We start from the raw sequence: 21798 nt of genomic DNA, 5'->3' as shown, positions 1-21798 counted from the left end.
TGGTGGTCCTCCAGAACAGGGTTGGGAACCACTGCATTAAGAGTCCATCTCAGTGCTATTACTGCCTTTCATCAACCAGTGGATGGTAAACCTTTTACTGCTCATCCACTTATCTCCAGGCTGAGCATAGTTGAGTTACCGCAATGTCATACCAAACTCATAACATCATCACCCCATGCTGTATGAGGTCCTGTCATATCCTATTAAGTATTGCCATGCTTTTTTAGTACTATCATGCTCTCCTATGTATTGTCCTATTATGTCATGATCTAAATGTACTGTCAAGCTCTACATTACTATACTTTATTAAGAAGAAACAGTGTGCCAAGACAGTGGCTGTTGCCAGAAGGATGAATGACCAATAAAAGAAAAAAGGTTTTGATGCTCCTGTAAAGGTCAATGGTGAGGCCCCACTTGGGAGTATTGTGTTCAGTTTTGGAGACCGTATCTGGCGAACGACATAAAAAGACTTGAAGCAGTCCAGAGGAAGGCGACAAAAATGGTAGGAGGTTTGTGCCAGAAGACGTATGAGGAGAGACTAGAAGCCCTGAATATGTATACCCTAGAGGAAAGACAGGACAGGGGAGATATAATTCAGACATTCAAATACTTCAAAGGTATTAATGTAGAACAAAATCTATTCCAAAGAAAAATGGTAAAACCAGAAGGCATAATTTGAGGTTGAGAGGTGGTAGATTCAAGAGTAATGTTAGGTGGTTGATGTGTGGAATGCGCTCCTAAGGGAGGTGGTGGAGAAGACGACGATGACAGAGTTCATGGGATGAACACAGAGGATCTCTAATCAGAAAGTAATGGGTATATTGAAGGAACTAAGGCCAGTACTGGGCAGGCTTGCACGGCCTGTGTTCCTTATATGGACATTCAGTTGAGGATGGGCTGGGGAGGGTTTCGATGGCTGGGATGGTTAAGATGGGCTGGAGTGAGCTTGGATGGAGACTCCAATAGATGGAACCTAAGTACACTATTGGCTCTGGGTTTCTGGCCCAGAAATATCTAAGAAAAAGGACCATTTAAACTAAATTAATTTATGGAGCATGTATGGTTGGGCAGACTGGATGGACCACTCTGGTCTTTATCTGCTGTCATTTACTATGTTACTATGTTTTTATTATGATAACCTGTTATGTCTTATGTATGTAAACTTGTAACCCATTCTGAGCTCTTCTAGTAGGACGGGATATAAATCCAAATAAATAAGAGAAATGACGCCCAGTGGGAGAGGGAAGAGAAAGGGAGAATGGTTGGACACAGGTGCATGGAGTAGAGGGGAAGAGATGGTGCACAAAGGGAAAGGAAGAAAGAGGGAGAAATATTGGATGTTGTGGTGGAGAGATACGGGTGGAACAGATAGAAAGGGATGCAAGAGGGAGGAATGTTGGACATGGTGGTGGAGGGAAGGGAGGAAGAGACTAAGACACTGGAGTGCAAACATATGTCCAGAAATGTGAAAGTTAAATCAATATATATTTTTAACCCCTATTCACCTAACTCCTCCTTTTTTGTGCTGTAAAAGTTATGTGTGTTAGAAAACAGAGCAAATAATTGCTGCTCAGCGGAGTTGTCTAAAACCAGCCACAGCTGACAAATTAATATTTCTACATAAGAACTGGTAAATGTAATTCATTGAGGGGTCTTTTTACTAAGGCGCGCCTTAGTAAATAGGACCCATTAATCCATGTTTCTAGCTAATTTTAAAGCTATGTTATAGATTGTATGTAGAGAATGACACAGGGACAAATTTTACCCCGTCAGAACTCGTTTTGCCGTCCCCACAAGTTCTTTTCCTGTCTCTGCCCCATCCCTGAAAGCTCCGTCCTCATCTGCACAAGCCTCAAACACTTTAAAATCATAAGTGCTCAAGGCTTGTGCGGTTAAAGCAGAGCTTACAGGAATGGGACAGGGACAGCAACAAAACTTGTGGGGACGGGATGGGGAAATTGAGTTCCTGCAGGGTTCGGGGAAAAATTTGTCCCCGTGTCATTCTCTAATTGTATGTTCCTATCTGACATAATATTGCCTTGCTAAAATAAAATGTTTAACTTAAAAAGATGTGTCATTGAAAGAGAATTGAATAATTAAAAAAAAACAACAAAAACCAAACTCTCGAATCGATTCAATGGGACAAATCGAATCATATCACTCCCTGATGCTCCAGTAGGAAAATACCATTAACTCAGAAAAAACAACAACAAAAAATTTTTCGTTGCTTCACCACATCCGCTTGACATCAAAACACCACTAAACTTAGTCACCCTATTCAGTCTACCATGAAGATACTGGGTGTAACCATGTATGAATGCCTAACCATGAAAGACCAGGTGGACTCCTTAATCAGAAAGGGTTTCTTCATTAAATCATATTTTGATACAGCAGCATTCAGAACACTGGTTCTAAGTCAACTGGACGACTGCAACATCGCCTATCTAGCAATTTCCCAAAAGAATATGCGACGTTTACAATTAATGTAAAATGCAGCGGTCAGACTAATCTTCGGGCCAAAGAAATTTGATCACGTGACACCTTACTACTGGCAGTTGCACTGGCTACCGATGGAAGCACGCGTAAAGTTTCAGTTCGCCTGCCTCTGCTTTAAAGTACTATACAGACTAGCCCCTAAATACATAACTGACCTTTTCTCCTTCTCAGCCAACAGACACAAGAGAAGCTCACACTCGAACTGCATTTCCCCCTGAGTTAGAGGTTGTAAACTGAAAAAACACCTTCTCTCACATCAGGCAGCATTATGGGGTAAAGATCTAGAATAATTGCTCTCGCCCACTACTTATGAGGAATTCAGGAAGCGCCTAAAAACACATCTGTTCCTGAAATATCTAGACAGTTGACCCGTACATCTCTCTTCTCATTAATGGTTCTCTTGACCTATCAACCACTTGCTTTCACCTCTTTTAAGTTCAATCAATTTGTACCTTCTTTTATTCTTTTGTAAACCGCATAGAACTTCACGGTCCAGAGGTATATAAACTGTTATTATTATTGTAAACGCGGTTGTTTTGACTATTTAACTTTACACTACAATCCCCATTAACTACATGCTAAAACACTTTCAGATTTTAGCCTAAAAGTACCATTCAGAATCTCCTCAAATTTTACTTTTATCAATTTTTCTTATTTCCTGTAAAACTAAAATCAAGCAACCAAAAGAAGGGAAAAAAAAAAAAAAAAAGACATGCCAGATTATTGATGCTACACCTCAAAGAAAAATGACAACACACAGGGAGGGGGTAAAACGCGGACCTCAACCACACGTCCTTAAAAATCTGAGCGGGATCTGTGAGGTTACGGTTCTGCACTTAGCGCTGTGGGGCCCCCCAGGTAGAAGGCATTTTGTGCACTGGGGTGCAGAAAAGCTGGACACAACAAAAGTGAGAGCTAGGAAATTCACACAGTATTCAGCACCAGCAATCCCAACCACAAACAGAAAAAAACCCAGCAAGGGTACAAGTTAAAACATGGACCCCACGCAACTAAAAGTGCATGGTGTGGGGGGTCCCCAGGGATCCTTGTTTTAACTCATGTGGAACCTTCCCCCATGGATCCCGCTCATTCTGTGGACCTCATGGATCCCGCTAGAGGTGGTATGATGAGGATATGTGGGTTGAGCGGGATTCATGAGGTCCATGGGAATTAAAATAAGGATCCTTGTAGACCCCATGCCATGGCTGAGGTCCATGGGGTCCACGAGATCCCCATTTCATTTAGAGGCCCATCAGAGAAACTGAAATCACAAACCACAGCTGTCAAAACCGAGGGAAGCAGATTTTTAAGGCTGTGTGGTTGAGATCCATATTTCCCCCCCCCCCCCCCAACACACACAACTTGGTTTTGTGTCAAATCAAACTGCCCATTTCCCCTGAGCAATAAAATTATGGGCAGTGATAAACGCAAATAGATGGACTGCCATCCCAGGTTATAAATAGTATATTCAACGTATGCTTTGAAAATGAATAGAAACTCGGTTCCTATTTTCTTCAATCGGTTCAGCCAGAACAGAACTTAGCACTAGAGTTAAAACAGTGACGAGCATTTTGTGTGCAGTCCTTTACCTTGCTCCAGGACCCCGAGCACCGTGACAGCAGCCAGAAGAGCAACCTGCTCCAACATATTGCACTCGATGGAACTGGGGGTGGGGGGAGTCCTCTGGAGGCACAAATAGAAGCTACAGCACTGGGGCTAGGACCCTCCTCCAGGAACCACCTTCGGTACCTCTGCCCTCCCCTCCTCTCCCCACCCCTTCAAGTACACAACCAGCTGCCTTTCAGGCAGTGAATAAAGATAAAGGGAGCGCTGGCTTTTATCTAGTCACATTTTTAAGATGAGGAGGCATGGATATGAGCTTTTCTTTTAATATACTTTATTGGCAGTGAGAAACCCCCAAACAGAAACAATACACACCTGGTATACAATGCAACCAAATACCAGCATCGCCTTCTTTGTCTCTTCGACAGCAGAAATAAACAGCCACCAACAGAAAACACATTAAGGTAGCCAAACAGTCAGACCCCCCCCCCCCCCCTTTTTCAGCGCTTGCAAGTACAGCCACATTTATTGAATGCATACCTGTAGCAGGTGTTCAAGGACAACAGACATATATATTCTCGGTACCATCCACAGAACTCAGGTGCCGATTCTCAAAACTAAAATCTGTCGTTAATGTGCTGGCTGAACTGGTTCCAGTCAGTTTAGCGTGCATGTATTTTAGCAGCTGATCATCAAAATGGGTTACCGAGGTCTTTTCTGAGTTTTCTAGAACTCTCTGATACTGCCATTCAAATGTAATACAACACCAAGCAATTCTCTAACATCAGTGCCAGAGTGCTGATTGGCTTAGGCACTCCAGCCTTTCTTTTAGGTCAGTGCCAGGGTGCTGATTGGCTTAGGCACTGCAGCCTTTCTTTTAGGTCAGTGCCAGGGTGCTGATTGGCTTAGGCACTGCAGCCTTTCTTTTAGGTCAGTGCCAGGGTGCTGATTGGCTTAGGCACTGCAGCCTTTCTTTTAGGTCAGTGCCAGGGTGCTGATTGGCTTAGGCACTGCAGCCTTTCTTTTAGGTCAGTGCCAGGGTGCTGATTGGCTTAGGCACTGCAGCCTTTCTTTTAGGTCAGTGCCAGGGTGCTGATTGGCTTAGGCACTGCAGCCTATCTTTTAGGTCAGTGCCAGAGTGCTGATTGGCTTAGGCACTGTAGCCTTTCTTTTAGGTCAGTGCCAGGGTGCTGATTGGCTTAGGCACAGCAGCCTTTCTTTTACGTCAGTGCCAGGGTGCTGATTGGCTTAGGCACTGCAGCCTTTCTTTTACGTCAGTGCCAGAGTGCTGATTGGCTTAGGCACTGCAGCCTTTCTTTTACGTCAGTGCCAGAGTGCTGATTGGCTTAGGCACTGCAGCCTTTCTTTTACGTCAGTGCCAGGGTGCTGATTGGCTTAGGCACTGCAGCCTTTCTTTTACGTCAGTGCCAGTGCTGATTGGCTTAGGCACTGCAGCCTATCTTTTAGGTCAGTGCCAGAGTGCTGATTGGCTTAGGAACTGTAGCCTTTCTTTTAGGTCAGTGCCAGAGTGCTGATTGGCTTAGGCACTGTAGCCTTTCTTTTAGGTCAGTGCCAGGGTGCTGATTGGCTTAGGCACTGCAGCCTTTCTTTTAGGTCAGTGCCAGGGTGCTGATTGGCTTAGGCACTGCAGCCTTTCTTTTAGGTCAGTGCCAGGGTGCTGATTGGCTTAGGCACTGCAGCCTTTCTTTTACGTCAGTGCCAGAGTGCTGATTGGCTTAGGCACTGCAGCCTTTCTTTTAGGTCAGTGCCAGAGTGCTGATTGGCTTAGGCACTGTAGCCTTTCTTTTACATCAGTGCCAGAGTGCTGATTGGCTTAGGCACTGTAGCCTTTCTTTTACATCAGTGCCAAGGTGCTGATTGGCTTAGGGACTGCAGCCTTTCTTTTACATCAGTGCCAGAGTGCTGATTGGTTTAGGCACTGCAGCCTTTCTTTTACGTCAGTGCCAGAGTGCTGACTGGCTTAGGCACTGCAGCCTTTCTTTTAGGTCAGTGCCAGGGTGCTGATTGGCTTAGGCACTGCAGCCTTTCTTTTACGTCAGTGCCAGGGTGCTGATTGGCTTAGGCACTGCAGCCTTTCTTTTACGTCAGTGCCAGAGTGCTGATTGGCTTAGGCACTGCAGCCTTTCTTTTACGTCAGTGCCAGAGTGCTGATTGGCTTAGGCACTGCAGCCTTTCTTTTACGTCAGTGCCAGAGTGCTGATTGGCTTAGGCACTGCAGCCTTTCTTTTACGTCAGTGCCAGAGTGCTGATTGGCTTAGGCACTGTAGCCTTTCTTTTACATCAGTGCCAGAGTGCTGATTGGCTTAGGCACTGTAGCCTTTCTTTTACATCAGTGCCAGAGTGCTGATTGGCTTAGGCACTGCAGCCTTTCTTTTACGTCAGTGCCAGGGTGCTGATTGGCTTAGGCACTGCAGCCTTTCTTTTACGTCAGTGCCAGGGTGCTGATTGGCTTAGGCACTGTAGCCTTTCTTTTAGGTCAGTGCCAGGGTGCTGATTGGCTTAGGCACTGCAGCCTTTCTTTTACGTCAGTGCCAGGGTGCTGATTGGCTTAGGCACTGTAGCCTTTCTTTTACATCAGTGCCAGAGTGCTGATTGGCTTAGGCACTGTAGCCTTTCTTTTACATCAGTGCCAGAGTGCTGATTGGCTTAGGCACTGCAGCCTTTCTTTTACGTCAGTGCCAGGGTGCTGATTGGCTTAGGCACTGCAGCCTTTCTTTTACGTCAGTGCCAGGGTGCTGATTGGCTTAGGCACTGTAGCCTTTCTTTTAGGTCAGTGCCAAGGTGCTGATTGGCTTAGGCACTGTAGCCTTTCTTTTAGGTCAGTGCCAGGGTGCTGATTGGCTTAGGCACTGCAGCCTTTCTTTTAGGTCAGTGCCAGAGTGCTGATTGGCTTAGGCACTGTAGCCTTTCTTTTAGGTCAGTGCCAGGGTGCTGATTGGCTTAGGCACTGCAGCCTTTCTTTTAGGTCAGTGCCAGGGTGCTGATTGGCTTAGGCACTGCAGCCTTTCTTTTAGGTCAGTGCCAGAGTGCTGATTGGCTTAGGCACTGCAGCCTTTCTTTTAGGTCAGTGCCAGAGTGCTGATTGGCTTAGGCACTGTAGCCTTTCTTTTACATCAGTGCCAGAGTGCTGATTGGCTTAGGCACTGTAGCCTTTCTTTTACATCAGTGCCAAGGTGCTGATTGGCTTAGGGACTGCAGCCTTTCTTTTACATCAGTGCCAGAGTGCTGATTGGTTTAGGCACTGCAGCCTTTCTTTTACGTCAGTGCCAGAGTGCTGACTGGCTTAGGCACTGCAGCCTTTCTTTTAGGTCAGTGCCAGGGTGCTGATTGGCTTAGGCACTGCAGCCTTTCTTTTACGTCAGTGCCAGAGTGCTGATTGGCTTAGGCACTGCAGCCTTTCTTTTACGTCAGTGCCAGAGTGCTGATTGGCTTAGGCACTGCAGCCTTTCTTTTACATCAGTGCCAGAGTGCTGATTGGCTTAGGCACTGCAGCCTTTCTTTTACGTCAGTGCCAGAGTGCTGATTGGCTTAGGCACTGCAGCCTTTCTTTTAGGTCAGTGCCAGGGTACTGATTGGCTTAGGCACTGCAGCCTTTCTTTTACGTCAGTGCCAGTGCTGATTGGCTTAGGCACTGCAGCCTTTCTTTTAGGTCAGTGCCAAGGTGCTGATTGGCTTAGGCACTGCAGCCTTTCTTTTACATCAGTGCCAGAGTGCTGATTGGCTTAGGCACTGTAGCCTTTCTTTTACATCAGTGCCAGTGCTGATTGGCTTAGGCACTGCAGCCTTTCTTTTAGGTCAGTGCCAAGGTGCTGATTGGCTTAGGCACTGCAGCCTTTCTTTTACGTCAGTGCCAAGGTGCTGATTGGCTTAGGCACTGCAGCCTTTCTTTTACATCAGTGCCAAGGTGCTGATTGGCTTAGGCACTGCAGCCTTTCTTTTACATCAGTGCCAGTGCTGATTGGCTTAGGCACTGCAGCCTTTCTTTTAGGTCAGTGCCAAGGTGCTGATTGGCTTAGGCACTGCAGCCTTTCTTTTACGTCAGTGCCAGAGTGCTGATTGGCTTAGGCACTGTAGCCTTTCTTTTACATCAGTGCCAAGGTGCTGATTGGCTTAGGCACTGCAGCCTTTCTTTTACATCAGTGCCAGAGTGCTGATTGGCTTAGGCACTGTAGCCTTTCTTTTAGGTCAGTGCCAGGGTGCTGATTGGCTTAGGCACTGCAGCCTTTCTTTTAGGTCAGTGCCAAGGTGCTGATTGGCTTAGGCACTGCAGCCTTTCTTTTACATCAGTGCCAGAGTGCTGATTGTCTTAGGCACTGCAGCCTTTCTTTTACATCAGTGCCAGAGTGCTGATTGTCTTAGGCACTGCAGCCTTTCTTTTACGTCAGTGCCAGAGTGCTGATTGGCTTAGGCACTGCAGCCTTTCTTTTAGGTCAGTGCCAGGGTGCTGATTGGCTTAGGCACTGCAGCCTTTCTTTTAGGTCAGTGCCAGGGTGCTGATTGGCTTAGGCACTGCAGCCTTTCTTTTAGGTCAGTGCCAGGGTGCTGATTGGCTTAGGCACTGCAGCCTTTCTTTTACGTCAGTGCCAGGGTGCTGATTGGCTTAGGCACTGCAGCCTTTCTTTTAGGTCAGTGCCAAGGTGCTGATTGGCTTAGGCACTGCAGCCTTTCTTTTACGTTAGTGCCAGAGTGCTGATTGGCTTAGGCACTGCAGCCTTTCTTTTACGTCAGTGCCAGGGTGCTGATTGGCTTAGGCACTGTAGCCTTTCTTTTACGTCAGTGCCAGGGTGCTGATTGGCTTAGGCACTGTAGCCTTTCTTTTAGGTCAGTGCCAGGGTGCTGATTGGCTTAGGCACTGCAGCCTTTCTTTTAGGTCAGTGCCAGAGTGCTGATTGGCTTAGGCACTGTAGCCTTTCTTTTAGGTCAGTGCCAGGGTGCTGATTGGCTTAGGCACTGCAGCCTTTCTTTTAGGTCAGTGCCAGGGTGCTGATTGGCTTAGGCACTGCAGCCTTTCTTTTACGTCAGTGCCAGAGTGCTGATTGGCTTAGGCACTGCAGCCTTTCTTTTACGTCAGTGCCAGGGTGCTGATTGGCTTAGGCACTGTAGCCTTTCTTTTACGTCAGTGCCAGGGTGCTGATTGGCTTAGGCACTGTAGCCTTTCTTTTAGGTCAGTGCCAGGGTGCTGATTGGCTTAGGCACTGCAGCCTTTCTTTTAGGTCAGTGCCAGAGTGCTGATTGGCTTAGGCACTGTAGCCTTTCTTTTAGGTCAGTGCCAGGGTGCTGATTGGCTTAGGCACTGCAGCCTTTCTTTTAGGTCAGTGCCAGGGTGCTGATTGGCTTAGGCACTGCAGCCTTTCTTTTACGTCAGTGCCAGAGTGCTGATTGGCTTAGGCACTGCAGCCTTTCTTTTACATCAGTGCCAGAGTGCTGATTGGCTTAGGCACTGTAGCCTTTCTTTTACATCAGTGCCAGAGTGCTGATTGGCTTAGGCACTGTAGCCTTTCTTTTACATCAGTGCCAAGGTGCTGATTGGCTTAGGCACTGCAGCCTTTCTTTTACATCAGTGCCAGAGTGCTGATTGGTTTAGGCACTGCAGCCTTTCTTTTACGTCAGTGCCAGGGTGCTGATTGGCTTAGGCACTGCAGCCTTTCTTTTACGTCAGTGCCAGGGTGCTGATTGGCTTAGGCACTGCAGCCTTTCTTTTACGTCAGTGCCAGAGTGCTGATTGGCTTAGGCACTGCAGCCTTTCTTTTACATCAGTGCCAGAGTGCTGATTGGCTTAGGCACTGCAGCCTTTCTTTTACGTCAGTGCCAGAGTGCTGATTGGCTTAGGCACTGCAGCCTTTCTTTTACGTCAGTGCCAGAGTGCTGATTGGCTTAGGCACTGCAGCCTTTCTTTTACGTCAGTGCCAGGGTGCTGATTGGCTTAGGCACTGCAGCCTTTCTTTTACGTCAGTGCCAGTGCTGATTGGCTTAGGCACTGCAGCCTTTCTTTTAGGTCAGTGCCAGAGTGCTGATTGGCTTAGGCACTGTAGCCTTTCTTTTAGGTCAGTGCCAGGGTGCTGATTGGCTTAGGCACTGCAGGCTTTCTTTTAGGTCAGTGCCAGGATGCTGATTGGCTTAGGCACTGCATCCTTTCTTTTACATCAGTGCCAGAGTGCTGATTGGCTTAGGCACCGACAGGGAAGGTTTGATAGCACAGACCCCACATCCACACACAAATAAAAAATTAATTAATTGAAGATTGGCAGGAGAGATGCCCACATTCGCCTGATGCAGCAATCAGCTAAGACTGCTACCCCCCACAGCGACACCCTCCCCATGCCCCCCAGCAGCAGCAGGAGAGATGCCCTCTCCTGCCCCCATCAAGATGCCCTCTCCTGACAAGCAATGCACCTCTTACAATCCCCCGTCACCAGTGAGCGATGCCCACTCTCCAAGTCCCACAACCCCTCCGTCCCCTTACCTTACTTACGATAGCTAGCCATAGGCTTTGATTGGCCCAGGTTAAGGCCCCTCCTATGGTAGAAGCCTTAGGCATCTGGGCCAATCAGAGCCTTAGGATTCATCTCTGGTGCATCTGGGGAGGGGCCTAAGGCTGTTTGGCCCTGATGCCTAAGGCCTTAAACAACCTCTGCAAATCAGAGCCTCAGGCCTCTTCCCAGTGCATCCCAGGATGCACCGGGGAGGGGAAGGCCCACCATTTTTATGAGGCAGACCTGCTGTCCGGAGGGAATAAGCAGCCCTCCGGACAGCCATTTTAAGTAAGGGGGAGGTGGAGGCAAGGGAGGGGTGGTTGCATGACAGCAGGAATGGGCATCTCCCCGCTGCCAGAGGTGTGTGTGTCAGGTGGTGTGTTGCTTGGCAGGAGTGGGCATCGCTCCCGCTGCCAGGGGAGGGGAAGTGTCAGGGATGCATTACTTGGTGGCAGGAGTGGGCATCTCTCCCTCTGCGGGGAGGGGGGGAGTGTATCAGATGGGGGAGTTGCTTGATTTCAGTGGCTGAATTTGTTGTGTGTGTGTGGGGGGAGGAGGGGGGAATTTGCATTTACTCTGCTGATATGCCCATTCCTATCACCAGCGATGGGCACATGCAAATTTAGCATGAGTGTTCTTTGGAGAATGACTAATTTTAAATTGTTACAATAATGGCCATGAATGCAGCCCATCGGTTTTTAACACAAATGTTTGAGAATCTAACCCTCAGTACAGTTATATTTAAATCCTTAGGCAGTGCTAATACTACACACATGACAGTGCCTTCCCGCTCAACGTTGGCTCACAGGACTGTCAGTTCAGTTACAAAGCTAAAAAGCCAACTAGGGGAACTGGGCAGTTTGTGAGAATATATGCCTGCTATCCTCTAAGAACACCTACTACAGGTAAGAATCTTTGCTTTCTCCGAGGACAAGCAAGCATAATATTCTCACATGTGGGACTCCCAAGTTGCCAGGATCACAACTTTGCAGACGAAAAATGAATATATGAACATGAGCCTGGTAAAACCCAGGAAAGCTGGGCTCAGGAAGTAATAAGATTCTGCAGAACTGCTTGTCACAACTGATTGTCTCTTCTGGAGTTTTGCTCTAAACTGTAGTGAGGTAAAGATATGGCTCAAGGATTAAGTAGTCACTTTGCAGATATCCTCAATAGAGGTGGAGCAGAGGTGAACTACTAAGGTAGCCATTTGCTTGGACATTGTGAGCTTTTACATGGCCCTGTAGCCTCAGCCCAATCTGAATATACACACAAAGGGAATACAATCCACCAACCAAGTAGAGATGGTCCTCTTGGTAACAGGAACTCCAAGTCTGTTAGGGTCAAAAGCCACAAAAAGCTAGGAGGATCCTCTATGAGATTTAGAACCGGATTCTCAAAACTCACCGGTAAAACCTGGCTTTTCAGCAAATTGTAGCTCTATCCTTCCCCCCTTTCTCTCCCCCCTTCTACACATAAGTTCATGTAATCCTTTTTCTTCTTCTCTACCCACTATTTTAAGTTCTTGTAAACCGTGTCGAGCTCCATTCTCATGGAGGTGATGCAGTATACAAACTTAAGGTTTAGATTAGATTAGTGGCCATAGTAGGAATGATTTTTATTTTACAGGCGATTCTATGCATGCTATTTGTGTGGAGAATTGCCGGGGGCGGGGGGGGAGGGACTGTGCCTGGCACATACTGAGAAGAGCAATTGCTAAGCACCCGCTCCTCCCTTCTGTCAAAGCTGCTCTCCCTGCCCCGATCAACTGAGCTGCACGTCTCCCCGAGTCCTACTGGCTCAGCTGATTGACCAGCAGCAGAGGGAAATATCCCCTCTCATCAACCTCTGCTTCTACCCCCTGTACAAGATCATCAGACAGGATGCCTACGCCCTCCTGCTGCCTGGGTCTCCACCCTAACAACCCCCAGGCACTCCTGCTGGAAGGGATGCCCACTCCCAACCACCCCCGGGTCTCCAATGCCCTCCGACACCCCCCCCCAACAGGAGAGATGCTCCTTCCCTCCCACTGCCAGTGTCTCCCACCCCCCCTCCCCACTAGTAGGAGGGATGCCCACTCCCTCCCGCCACCATGATACCCTACCCCCCCCCCCCCTATGACAAAGGCTGGCTGGAGGGATGCCTACTCCCTCTGGCCTAGTAGAAAAAAAAGTTCTATAATGTCTATGGCTAACAAATTGTGAAACGCAACCACTGGAGCATAAAATTAAATGATACTTAAAAAAATTTTTTGTGTTTAGGAAGATCTCAGTGTAAATTGATTAGTCAAACAAACGAATTAACATTCAATACTACAACCCGTGCACGGGTGACAGCCAAATGCATCACACCATCATGAATTCTTCCTTTGTGTGATACAAACCCAATGAAAAAAATATGCAATAACACTCAAAACAATAATCACTAACATATATGATCACAATGTTGTGTTAACACAATTTATAAGACAAAAAATACTGCACAGCCCTGAAATCAGTAAAAGAAAAACAGGACTACTTATCTTAATAAGGGGTCCGGAGACATCAGGACTCCTAGACACTTCCAGGCCAAAAAAGCCCAAGATGTAAAATACTGTGCTGCTGAAAAAATACCCCGAAACGGCAAATAGTTCAACTGAGCTTCAGTTTCAGATAGACCTTCTTCTTCGGGAACCTCCAATGATTTGTAAGCTTGAAACCAAATTAGCAGCAAATACGCTGAGAAAAAACTCAAGCGTTACCACCTCTTCAAAATGATGGGCCTTGATGCAACAGGGAGGGGCCTATGGCCTCTCCCATAAGAGGCTCACCACCTGCTGAACTACATGTTCACCATCCTTTGGAGAGGGGGCCCTGATCAACCAATCATCTAGTAAGGATGCACCTGGACATAAATCCTGTGCAGGTAGGCTGCTACAACCACCATCACACCTTGGTAAAGGTGCAGGAAGCCATAGTCAAACAAAGGAAGTGTCACAAAATATTGCTGCAGGAGGTGAAATCTTAGGTATTTCCTGTGATCCGGAAAGATGGGGATGTGAAAATATACCTCTGTCAAATCCAGAGAGGCAATGAATTCTCCCGGAGCCACTGCTGCTATGATGGAGCAGACCATCTCCATGAGAAAGCAGGAGACCTTTAGGGCCTCATTTACTGACTTCAAATCCAAAATGGGCCTCCAATCTTCGGTTCCTTTCTTAGGTACTATGAAGTATAAAGAGTGTCTGAGCCTGATTTTTCAGAAACCGGTTCTATGGCATGAATGTATAAGTCATTGCACCGTCACTCGAACTTTGACCTCCTTCTCCAGCCATCAAGGAACATCTGGAGGGGACCAAGAAAACTCAATTGTGTGACCCTCCAAAATAATGTCCAGAACCCAACGGTTAGATATCTGTTCCCATTCCTTACAGAAACATGACAGTAGATAAAGGCCAAGTGGCCCATCTAGTCTGCCCATCCACAGTAACCATTATCTCTTTCTCTCTGTGAGATCCCACGTGCCACCTATCCCAGGCCCTCTTGAATTCAAACACAGTCTCTTGTTTCCACCACCTCTTCTGGGAAACTGTTCTGGAGCCTATGCCCTCTCATTGCAGAGTCTTCGGACTCATGCACATTTTGATTATGTAGGTATTTAAATCACTATCATATCTCCCCCTCTTCCGCCTTTCCTCCAAAGTATACAGATTGAGATCTTTAAGTCTGTCCCCATACACCTTATCAAGAAGACCACACACCATTTTAGTAGCCTTCCTCTGGACCAACTTCATCCTTTTTGTATCGTTTTGAAGGTGCGGTCTCCAGAATTGTACACAATATTCTACATGAGTTCACACCAGAGTCTTATACAGAGGCATCAATACCTCCTTTTACCTACTGGCAGATATGTCAAACTCTGGCCCGCAGTGTCCTGAAATTTGGCCTGCCAGACAATTTCCTCTAAAGCTGGCCTGCCAGTACAAGCGCCACATCATCCCATATCTCTACTCACCCGACTTTTGACCGTTAGCCCCAGGCAGCTGCTGTTCTCCACATCATAGCCGGATGCCGCCAGAGCCTTACCACTATGCTCCGCTGAAGGCCTGATGCCTTGCGTGCTTTTTCACCGTTTCTGCTAGCTTCGTAGCATTTTTTTCCTTGGCTGTGCCTGGCGCAGAAGTGGATGCTGCTGGAGTGGTTTCGGCCATGCTCTGTTGTGCTTTATCAAGCAGCGATCCCCCATTAAGCAGAGATCCCCCATTGTCAGTGGGCCGCAGCACATCAACCAGGCCCCAGCAGACAGGTGCACGATCCCACGAAGATGATCAAAGATAGCAGCAGGGGAAAAGTGGCAGAAATCAAGAGGCACTCCCAGCACACCGCACTGCACAGGTCCACCACAGGCAGAGCTTGAAAGCATCAAAACAGACCACCACACTGCAGGCTAGTAAGATTGGAGAATTCTGCGATTAACGGCCATTTGTCTCTAATTAAACGGTGGTTTAATTAGAGACAAAATAAGGATCAAATTAAGATAAAAATCAGAAGAACAAAACAACATAAAAAAGTAAAAATTGAGCAAAAGTAGGGTAAAAATAATGAAAGTAAAACAAAAATAACAAAAGAGCACAGAGCCTGGGACTAACATGCCTGAATAATGACCAGACAACAAAAGGTAGAAAAAAATAATTTTATTTTCTGTTTTGCGATTACAATATGTCATTTGAAATGTGTATCCTGCCAGAGCTGGTATTAGACATAAGGCGTGAACTAGGACCTAAAAGAGGAAAAGTCTTTTTTATTTATTTTATTTACATCACAGAGCCGGCGTGGGGTTGGAGAGGTTGTAACCCTATACTTCTACTAAGACTAAAGGGTTCTTTTATTAAGGTGTGCATTTAGCACGCGCTAAATCGGTTAGCGTACCTTAATAAAAGGACCCCTAAGTATCTTAATAAAAAAATTGGCCCGTGACTTAGTCTTTTTTTCAGATTTCAGCCCCTTGTGATTGAGTTTGACACCTCTACCTACTGGCCATACCTCTCCCTATGCAACCTAGCATCCTTCTAGCTTTCGCTGTCATCATTTCAACCTGTTTGGCCACCTTAAGATCATCACATACAATCACACCCAAGTCCTGCTCTTCTGTCGTGCACATAAGTTCTTCACACCATAAACAATACTGTTCCCTCTGGTTACTGCAGCCCAAATGCATGACCTTGCATGTCTTAGCATTAAATTTTAGCTGCTAAATTTCAGACCATTCTTCAAGCTTCGCCAGATCTTTCTTCAAGCTATTCACACCATCTGGCGTGTCTACTTTATTGCAGATTTTGGTATTATCTGCAAAGAGGTAAATCTTACCCAACAACCCTTCAGCAATATCATTTATAAAAATGTTAAAAAGAAAAGGCCCAAGAATAGAACCTTGAGGCACACCACTGGTAACATCCCTTTCCTCAGAGCGATCTCTATTGATCAGTACCCACTCAACCAGTTCCTGACCCAGCCCGTCACTTTGGGACCCATCCCAAGGGCACTCAGTTTATTTATTAGACATCTGTGTGGAACAATGTCAAAGGCTTTGCTAAAATCTAAATACACATCTAGCGCACATCCTCTATCCAATTCTTTGGTCACCCAGTCAAAGAAATTGATCAGATTTGTCTGACAAGACCTACCTCTAGTGAATCCATGTTGCCTCCAGTCCTGTAATCCACAGGATTCCAGAAACTTCCATTCATTTGCTTACCACAGAATTCAGGCTTAATGGCCTGTAATTCCCTACTTCTTCCTTACTTCCACTTTTGTGGAGAGGGACCACATCTGCTCTACTCCAGTCCTCAGGTACCACTCCCGACTCTAGAGACTCATTGAAAAGGTCAGTCAGCGGAGCTACCAGAACTTCCCTAAGTTCCTTCAGTACCCTAGAATGTACACCATCTGGCCCCATCGCTTTGTCTACCTTTATTTTAGCTAGCTCCTCACGAACACAACCCTCTGAAAATCGATCAAGGTTTATTACTTCTGCATCCCTATTCACGTTTGTCTTCTGTGGTCCTGCTCCTGGCGCTTCAGCCGTGAACACAGATTTGTTAAGCAATTCAGACTTTTCTTTATCAGCTTCTACATTTTCCTCCCCTTCACCTGAGTCTCACAGTGCCACTTTTGCACTTCTTCCTATTACTAATATATCTAAAAAATGTCTTGTCTCCCTGTTTTCCCCATGTAAATTTTTTCTTCCATTTGCATCTTTGCTTTCCTGACTACACGACCAGCTTCTCTTAGCTTTTCCAGATATTTTTGCCTGTCTTCCACTTTCTGCAATCTTTTGTAGTTTATGAAAGCTTACCTCTTATTCCTTATCTTCTCAGCTACTATTTTTGAGAACTTCTTAGACACTGAGAAACTGCGGAAGCCCATGGGCTGTGGCACCTGTAACTGCCAAATATCTGTCTGGATTCCTGAAAGGACCTCTGAAACAAGAAACTGGAGGAAAACTGGGATTTCTTAGAGGCATGAAAATTACCTCAATTGCCCCCCGGCAGAACGACAGCTCCTGCTGTCCGGGAGAGATTTGGAATGGCAATCTGCCACACTGGCCATGAGGTTGTCCAGACCTTTGTCAAAAAGCATCTGCCCCTTGGAGGATAATCTGCTGAAAGTGGCCTCGAAGGCTGACCCGCCTGCCCATTGTCTGAAATGGACACAATCCAGGAGGAAAGAATTTTTGCAATTTCTCTCTAAAGTGATTTCAATGGGGGCAACTTTTCAGTTAAGGTTTCCTTGCAAATGTTTTATAAATATATATTTTTTGAACCTGCCCAACTAGGTTTTTTTCTTGGAGAGTAAAGGGACTCTAATGCATCCAGAATAAATCAAGTATTTAGTGCGGAGTTTAGTTAGATGGTAGGTTAACATCAAATATTGCTCTTTTGCTTTACTTTGTTAATTGTACATTTAACCCCTCTCCCCAGGGGGTTTTCTTGTTTCTGTCTTGCCTATCTCTTTTAATAGAGGACTATATAAGTTATATATTGCTTTGTACATTTTTCTTTAATCAATGTTGACTAAGTTTTATATATATATATATATATATATATATATATATTTCAGTATTTCTTGTACCATTTTTTGGTTGTATAGAAATGATAAATTAAAAAAAAAAAAAAAAAAAGCTTTACACTGCTGCAGCATGTGGCACAAGAACACTCCTTAAGTGCCTAATTTGTGCAATCCTGGCAAGAATTCACATTAAGAGAACCTAAAGACTCCATCCCAACAAAATTTGAGGCAAAAATTGCAGTTTTGGAGAAGCAGGGAACTTTTGAAAAAAAAAAAAAAAAGTTAAATATCCAAGATGACTACTGCTATGAAATGCATGCCAAAATCGCGATATTTTTCATACTTAGAAACTACAAAAAACCCAGCAATTTTAGGATTTTTCAGGTGGGGAACATGCAGAAACCTTGAAACCCCCACTTTTCAGACCTCCCCAGGCTGTCACAGTGAGTAAATGCTGTTACAACTTGTGAGGTAAATTAGGGGGAGGTCTGAAAAGTGGAGTTTCGAGGTTTCTGTATGTTCCCCAACTGAAAAATCCTAAAATTGTTGGGTTTTTGTAGTTTCTAAGTATGAAAAATATCACGATTTTGGCATGCATTTCACAGCAGCAGCATTTCGGCATGCCTGCCTCAGCTCTCTTACAAGAGCTGGATCAGAGAATCACTGCCTCAGGCTGGGAATTCTTCTGCAAAGCTGATCTTTGGGCTGCCAGTCAGACCTGATGCTTGACTGTACCTCCACCCCTCTGGGGTGGAGTTACCCAGTGAGTATGCAGACCGACAGACACGCATTGGGCTGAGCAGAGATGAAAATGCAGCTGGAACCCTGTGAGACACTACCGAGCCTCCTAAGGGTGCCTAACAGCCTGCGCTCGACCCCCTGCTTAACAGCAGGTGAGACAACTTCAGGGATGACCCTGCTCCAAAGAAAACTTAGCAGGCTGGCTAACAGGTACCCACTGGGATTGGCCTGTTAGCTACAGACTGAAGTCTGTAAGACTTCAATGCAAGTAAAGCTGAAGAAACACTCTGAACACAAGAATCCTGAAAAAAAAAAAGGAACTAAACAACGCTCTGAGCACAAGAATCCCGAAAAAAAGGGAATTAAACACTGAATAAAATACAATGTGGAGAGCAGAACGAACATGCTCCTGCAGGCATGTGTACAGAAGGGAAAAATTGTAGGTGGAGCTAAAGAGCTCAGTGAAGTACAGAAGAGGCACAGAGAAAATTCCAAACTGGATTCCTTCTGCAGATGGAACATGGCCATAGGGACACTACCCACTTGTCTAGAACAGTGTTCTTCAACTGCTGGTCCGCAGAAATTTTCTGCCAGTCCACGCAGGGCCGGCGAGATCAAGGGAGCTCCGACATTTTGCTACCCAGCTCTCAATACTTGCCTGCAACAGCACCAGTAGCGTCAGTGCAGCAATTCGCTTAGGAAGCCTTGAGTCCTTTGATGGGGCACGCCATCTCTGAGGAAAGAGGAAGTTGCATCATCAGAGGTGGGCCGCGACTCAGGAAAAGCCCCAAGGCTAAGTGAATCGCTGCGCTGCTGCAGGAAAGTACTGAGGGGAGCGGAGGAAGCCACTGTTGGAGGCTGGGAAGCTGCTGGATAAAGGGAGAGCTGCTACTGGACCTGGAGGGAAGGAGGGAGAAGGAGAGATGCTGCTGGGAGGGGAGGAGGGAAAGGGAAGGGGAGAGAGTTACTGCTGGAAAGAGGAGGAAAAAAGGAAGGCGACAACTGGCAGGGAGATTAGAGGGGGGGAAGGGGTCAGGGTGGAATGGAGAGATCAGATGAGGGAAAGGGGGGAGATAGAGGAATGAGAAAGTAAAGAGAGATTGATGCTGGGAAGGGGGCAAGCAGAAAAATAAGGAGAGAGAGACAAAGATGCTAGATCTGGTATAGGAGAGATAAAAATGAAGAGAGCAGAATGAATCATGTAAAATGGAGAGATGGGGCGCAGGCTGGATGGAAATGGGAGAGGGCCACAGAAAGAAGGCAGATACCATATGGAAGGGGGAGAGCGCCGTGGATGGACAGGGCAGATGCTGAAGAGAGTGAAAAGAAAATGAAAGCAGAAACCAGACAACAAAAGGTAGAAAAAAATAATTTTATTTTGGTGATTAGAATATATCACATTTGAAATATGTATCCTGCTAGAGCTGGTATTAGACAGACATAACTGGGGACTGCAAAGCCCAGGCAGTGCTTCTTTAGCTTCCAGCTGGCTTAGGGCTCTCAGATCAGGGGGCAGTTGTCCTAGTTGCACTCCCATAACACCATTCCTGTCATGTATGACTGCAGTATTCTGTTAGCATAATATTTCTGTGTAGCATTCTGTAATAATTTGGCTTATTCAGTTTTCTTGATAGTAGAGGGGATACATGGGAAGGGGAGACGAGACAGGGGTTTTGTTGATCCTTGCTCTGTATTATTTGTATTTATATTTATAAAATGACAATTGTACAGAATATTGTTTCTTTTTATACTTTAATAAAATATGTTCAATATAAAATCATAACTATTTGAGGCTTGTGCGGATGGTTTGCAGGGACCAAGCTCATGGAGACTGGTTTTTTTTAAATTTCAATCTTAGTAGTTTGCCGGTCCACAAAATAATTATTTTATTTCCGCCGGTCCATAGGTGTAAAAAGGTTGAAGAACACTGGTCTAGAATGTCTCACCTACTCCACTGGAAAATCTGTTTTAGCAAAATGGCATTCAATGATGAAAATTGCAGTTATATTTTGGATAAAATAAGGCTATGTATTTGTCAAAAGGTCACACTACTAAATGTTTAAACAATTACAAAGTACAGTATTTTAAAAACTATGTAAGGGGTCCTGTTTCTTTCCTAACACTAGGTAGTTATCTTCTTTCAAGGGACCAGCATCAGAATAGCCAGAACCACAAAAAAAAAAAAAACAACAAACCACAGCAAGTTAAGTTTTCATACACTAGCAAAATACTCATATTTATTATTATTATTTTTTTTTTTATAATGGTAGGACAGATGTGAATGATCTCATTTTTGGTGTGAAAAAGGGTAAGTAGTAAAAGAATAATGTATTAATGGGACCCTTTATACATTAAAAAAAGTCTTAAGGTTAGCATCAATTTCAATTACTCTCCATTTACAAGCATACATTTTACCATACTCCCCAAAAACAAATATAGAATTATACAGTTTTTCAAAATCTATAAAATGTAAAAAATATACAGTCAAAAGATCTAGCTCTTATTCCATCTTTTATATAAAATTGTAAACATTTATTTACACAAAGGAAATGTGTATTACAAAAACAAGAGCACCCTTTTTCTGGATTCAGGTTTTGGAAGGCAGCGGATATTCCACAGTGAGTATCGGCCAAACCCCTACCCCCCAACCCCCCTGCCCCAAAATAATTTAAAAAAAAGCCAGAAATGGCTAAAAATGCCCAGGGTACATTTCCTACATGTTATTGCTTGGAAGCTTCAGTTATGTGTAAAGGAAAAGATGCAAGCATAAAGCCTGAAGACTCCACCACCTCCCTTCATATCCTAGCCACTCATAGTTTAAGGAAGACACTGATCCAGCCACCTGTGAGAAGGGAACAGTATAACACAGTATAGATGGCTAAAAGGCTGCACATTTTTGTGGGTATCTGCTAGAATTGCTCAGATTGTGCCCTATTTTCATGGTCTGTATCACAGGTGTGACAGAAGAGGAAAGCTTTTCAGAGGATAATAGAGATATAATGGAGTGAGCAGGAAGGATGGGAAAACACATGACACTTCTATTAAACTATATATCTGAAGACACTGTGAGCAAGAGAAAAGGGAAGGTTAAGATAAAGCATGTTTTTTTTAGGTTTTTTTTTAAATTTTTTTTACCAAAAGGTAATGCAATCTCTTTCACTGTAAGGCTCTTTAAAGAGCTATGCCCCTAGTCAAGTATTTGAACTATAATCCAATTTCATTTCCATTTAATAATGAAATTGCTTTTGATTCTGTTCTGTCCTCACTCTTTTTGTGGCTTATTCCTCACTGAGGATGACCTATACTAACCCTTACAAAGCCTACTAGAGAATCCTAGTACTAGTTATTTAAAAAGCAGGAGATGAAGCAAACTCCTACTCCCTAAGACAGGCAAGGCACACTGGTGCAAAACAACTAGCAGCATGTTTAAAAAAAAATCAAAACACTGATCAAATCAT

The 21798-nt window shown here is 45.2% G+C and overlaps 1 protein-coding gene across 1 annotated transcript in view; it reads right to left on the bottom strand.

Moving 5' to 3' along the window:
* The window catches only part of LTC4S (leukotriene C4 synthase), a 59747-nt gene extending 55597 nt beyond the window's left edge, over positions 1–4150 (bottom strand). The window contains exon 1 of the mRNA XM_033927735.1: positions 4086–4150. Coding sequence (XP_033783626.1) covers positions 4086–4143 — 58 coding nt within the window. The 5' untranslated portion in view covers positions 4144–4150. The remainder of the gene's footprint in view (positions 1–4085) is intronic.
* Positions 4151–21798: the final 17648 nt, after the last annotated feature.

The sequence above is a fragment of the Geotrypetes seraphini genome, chromosome 18 (genome assembly GCF_902459505.1).
Source record: "Geotrypetes seraphini chromosome 18, aGeoSer1.1, whole genome shotgun sequence".
NCBI lineage: Eukaryota > Metazoa > Chordata > Amphibia > Gymnophiona > Dermophiidae > Geotrypetes > Geotrypetes seraphini.
Note: the sequence above shows the minus strand (reverse complement) of the source record. Positions and strands in the feature narration are given on the sequence as shown.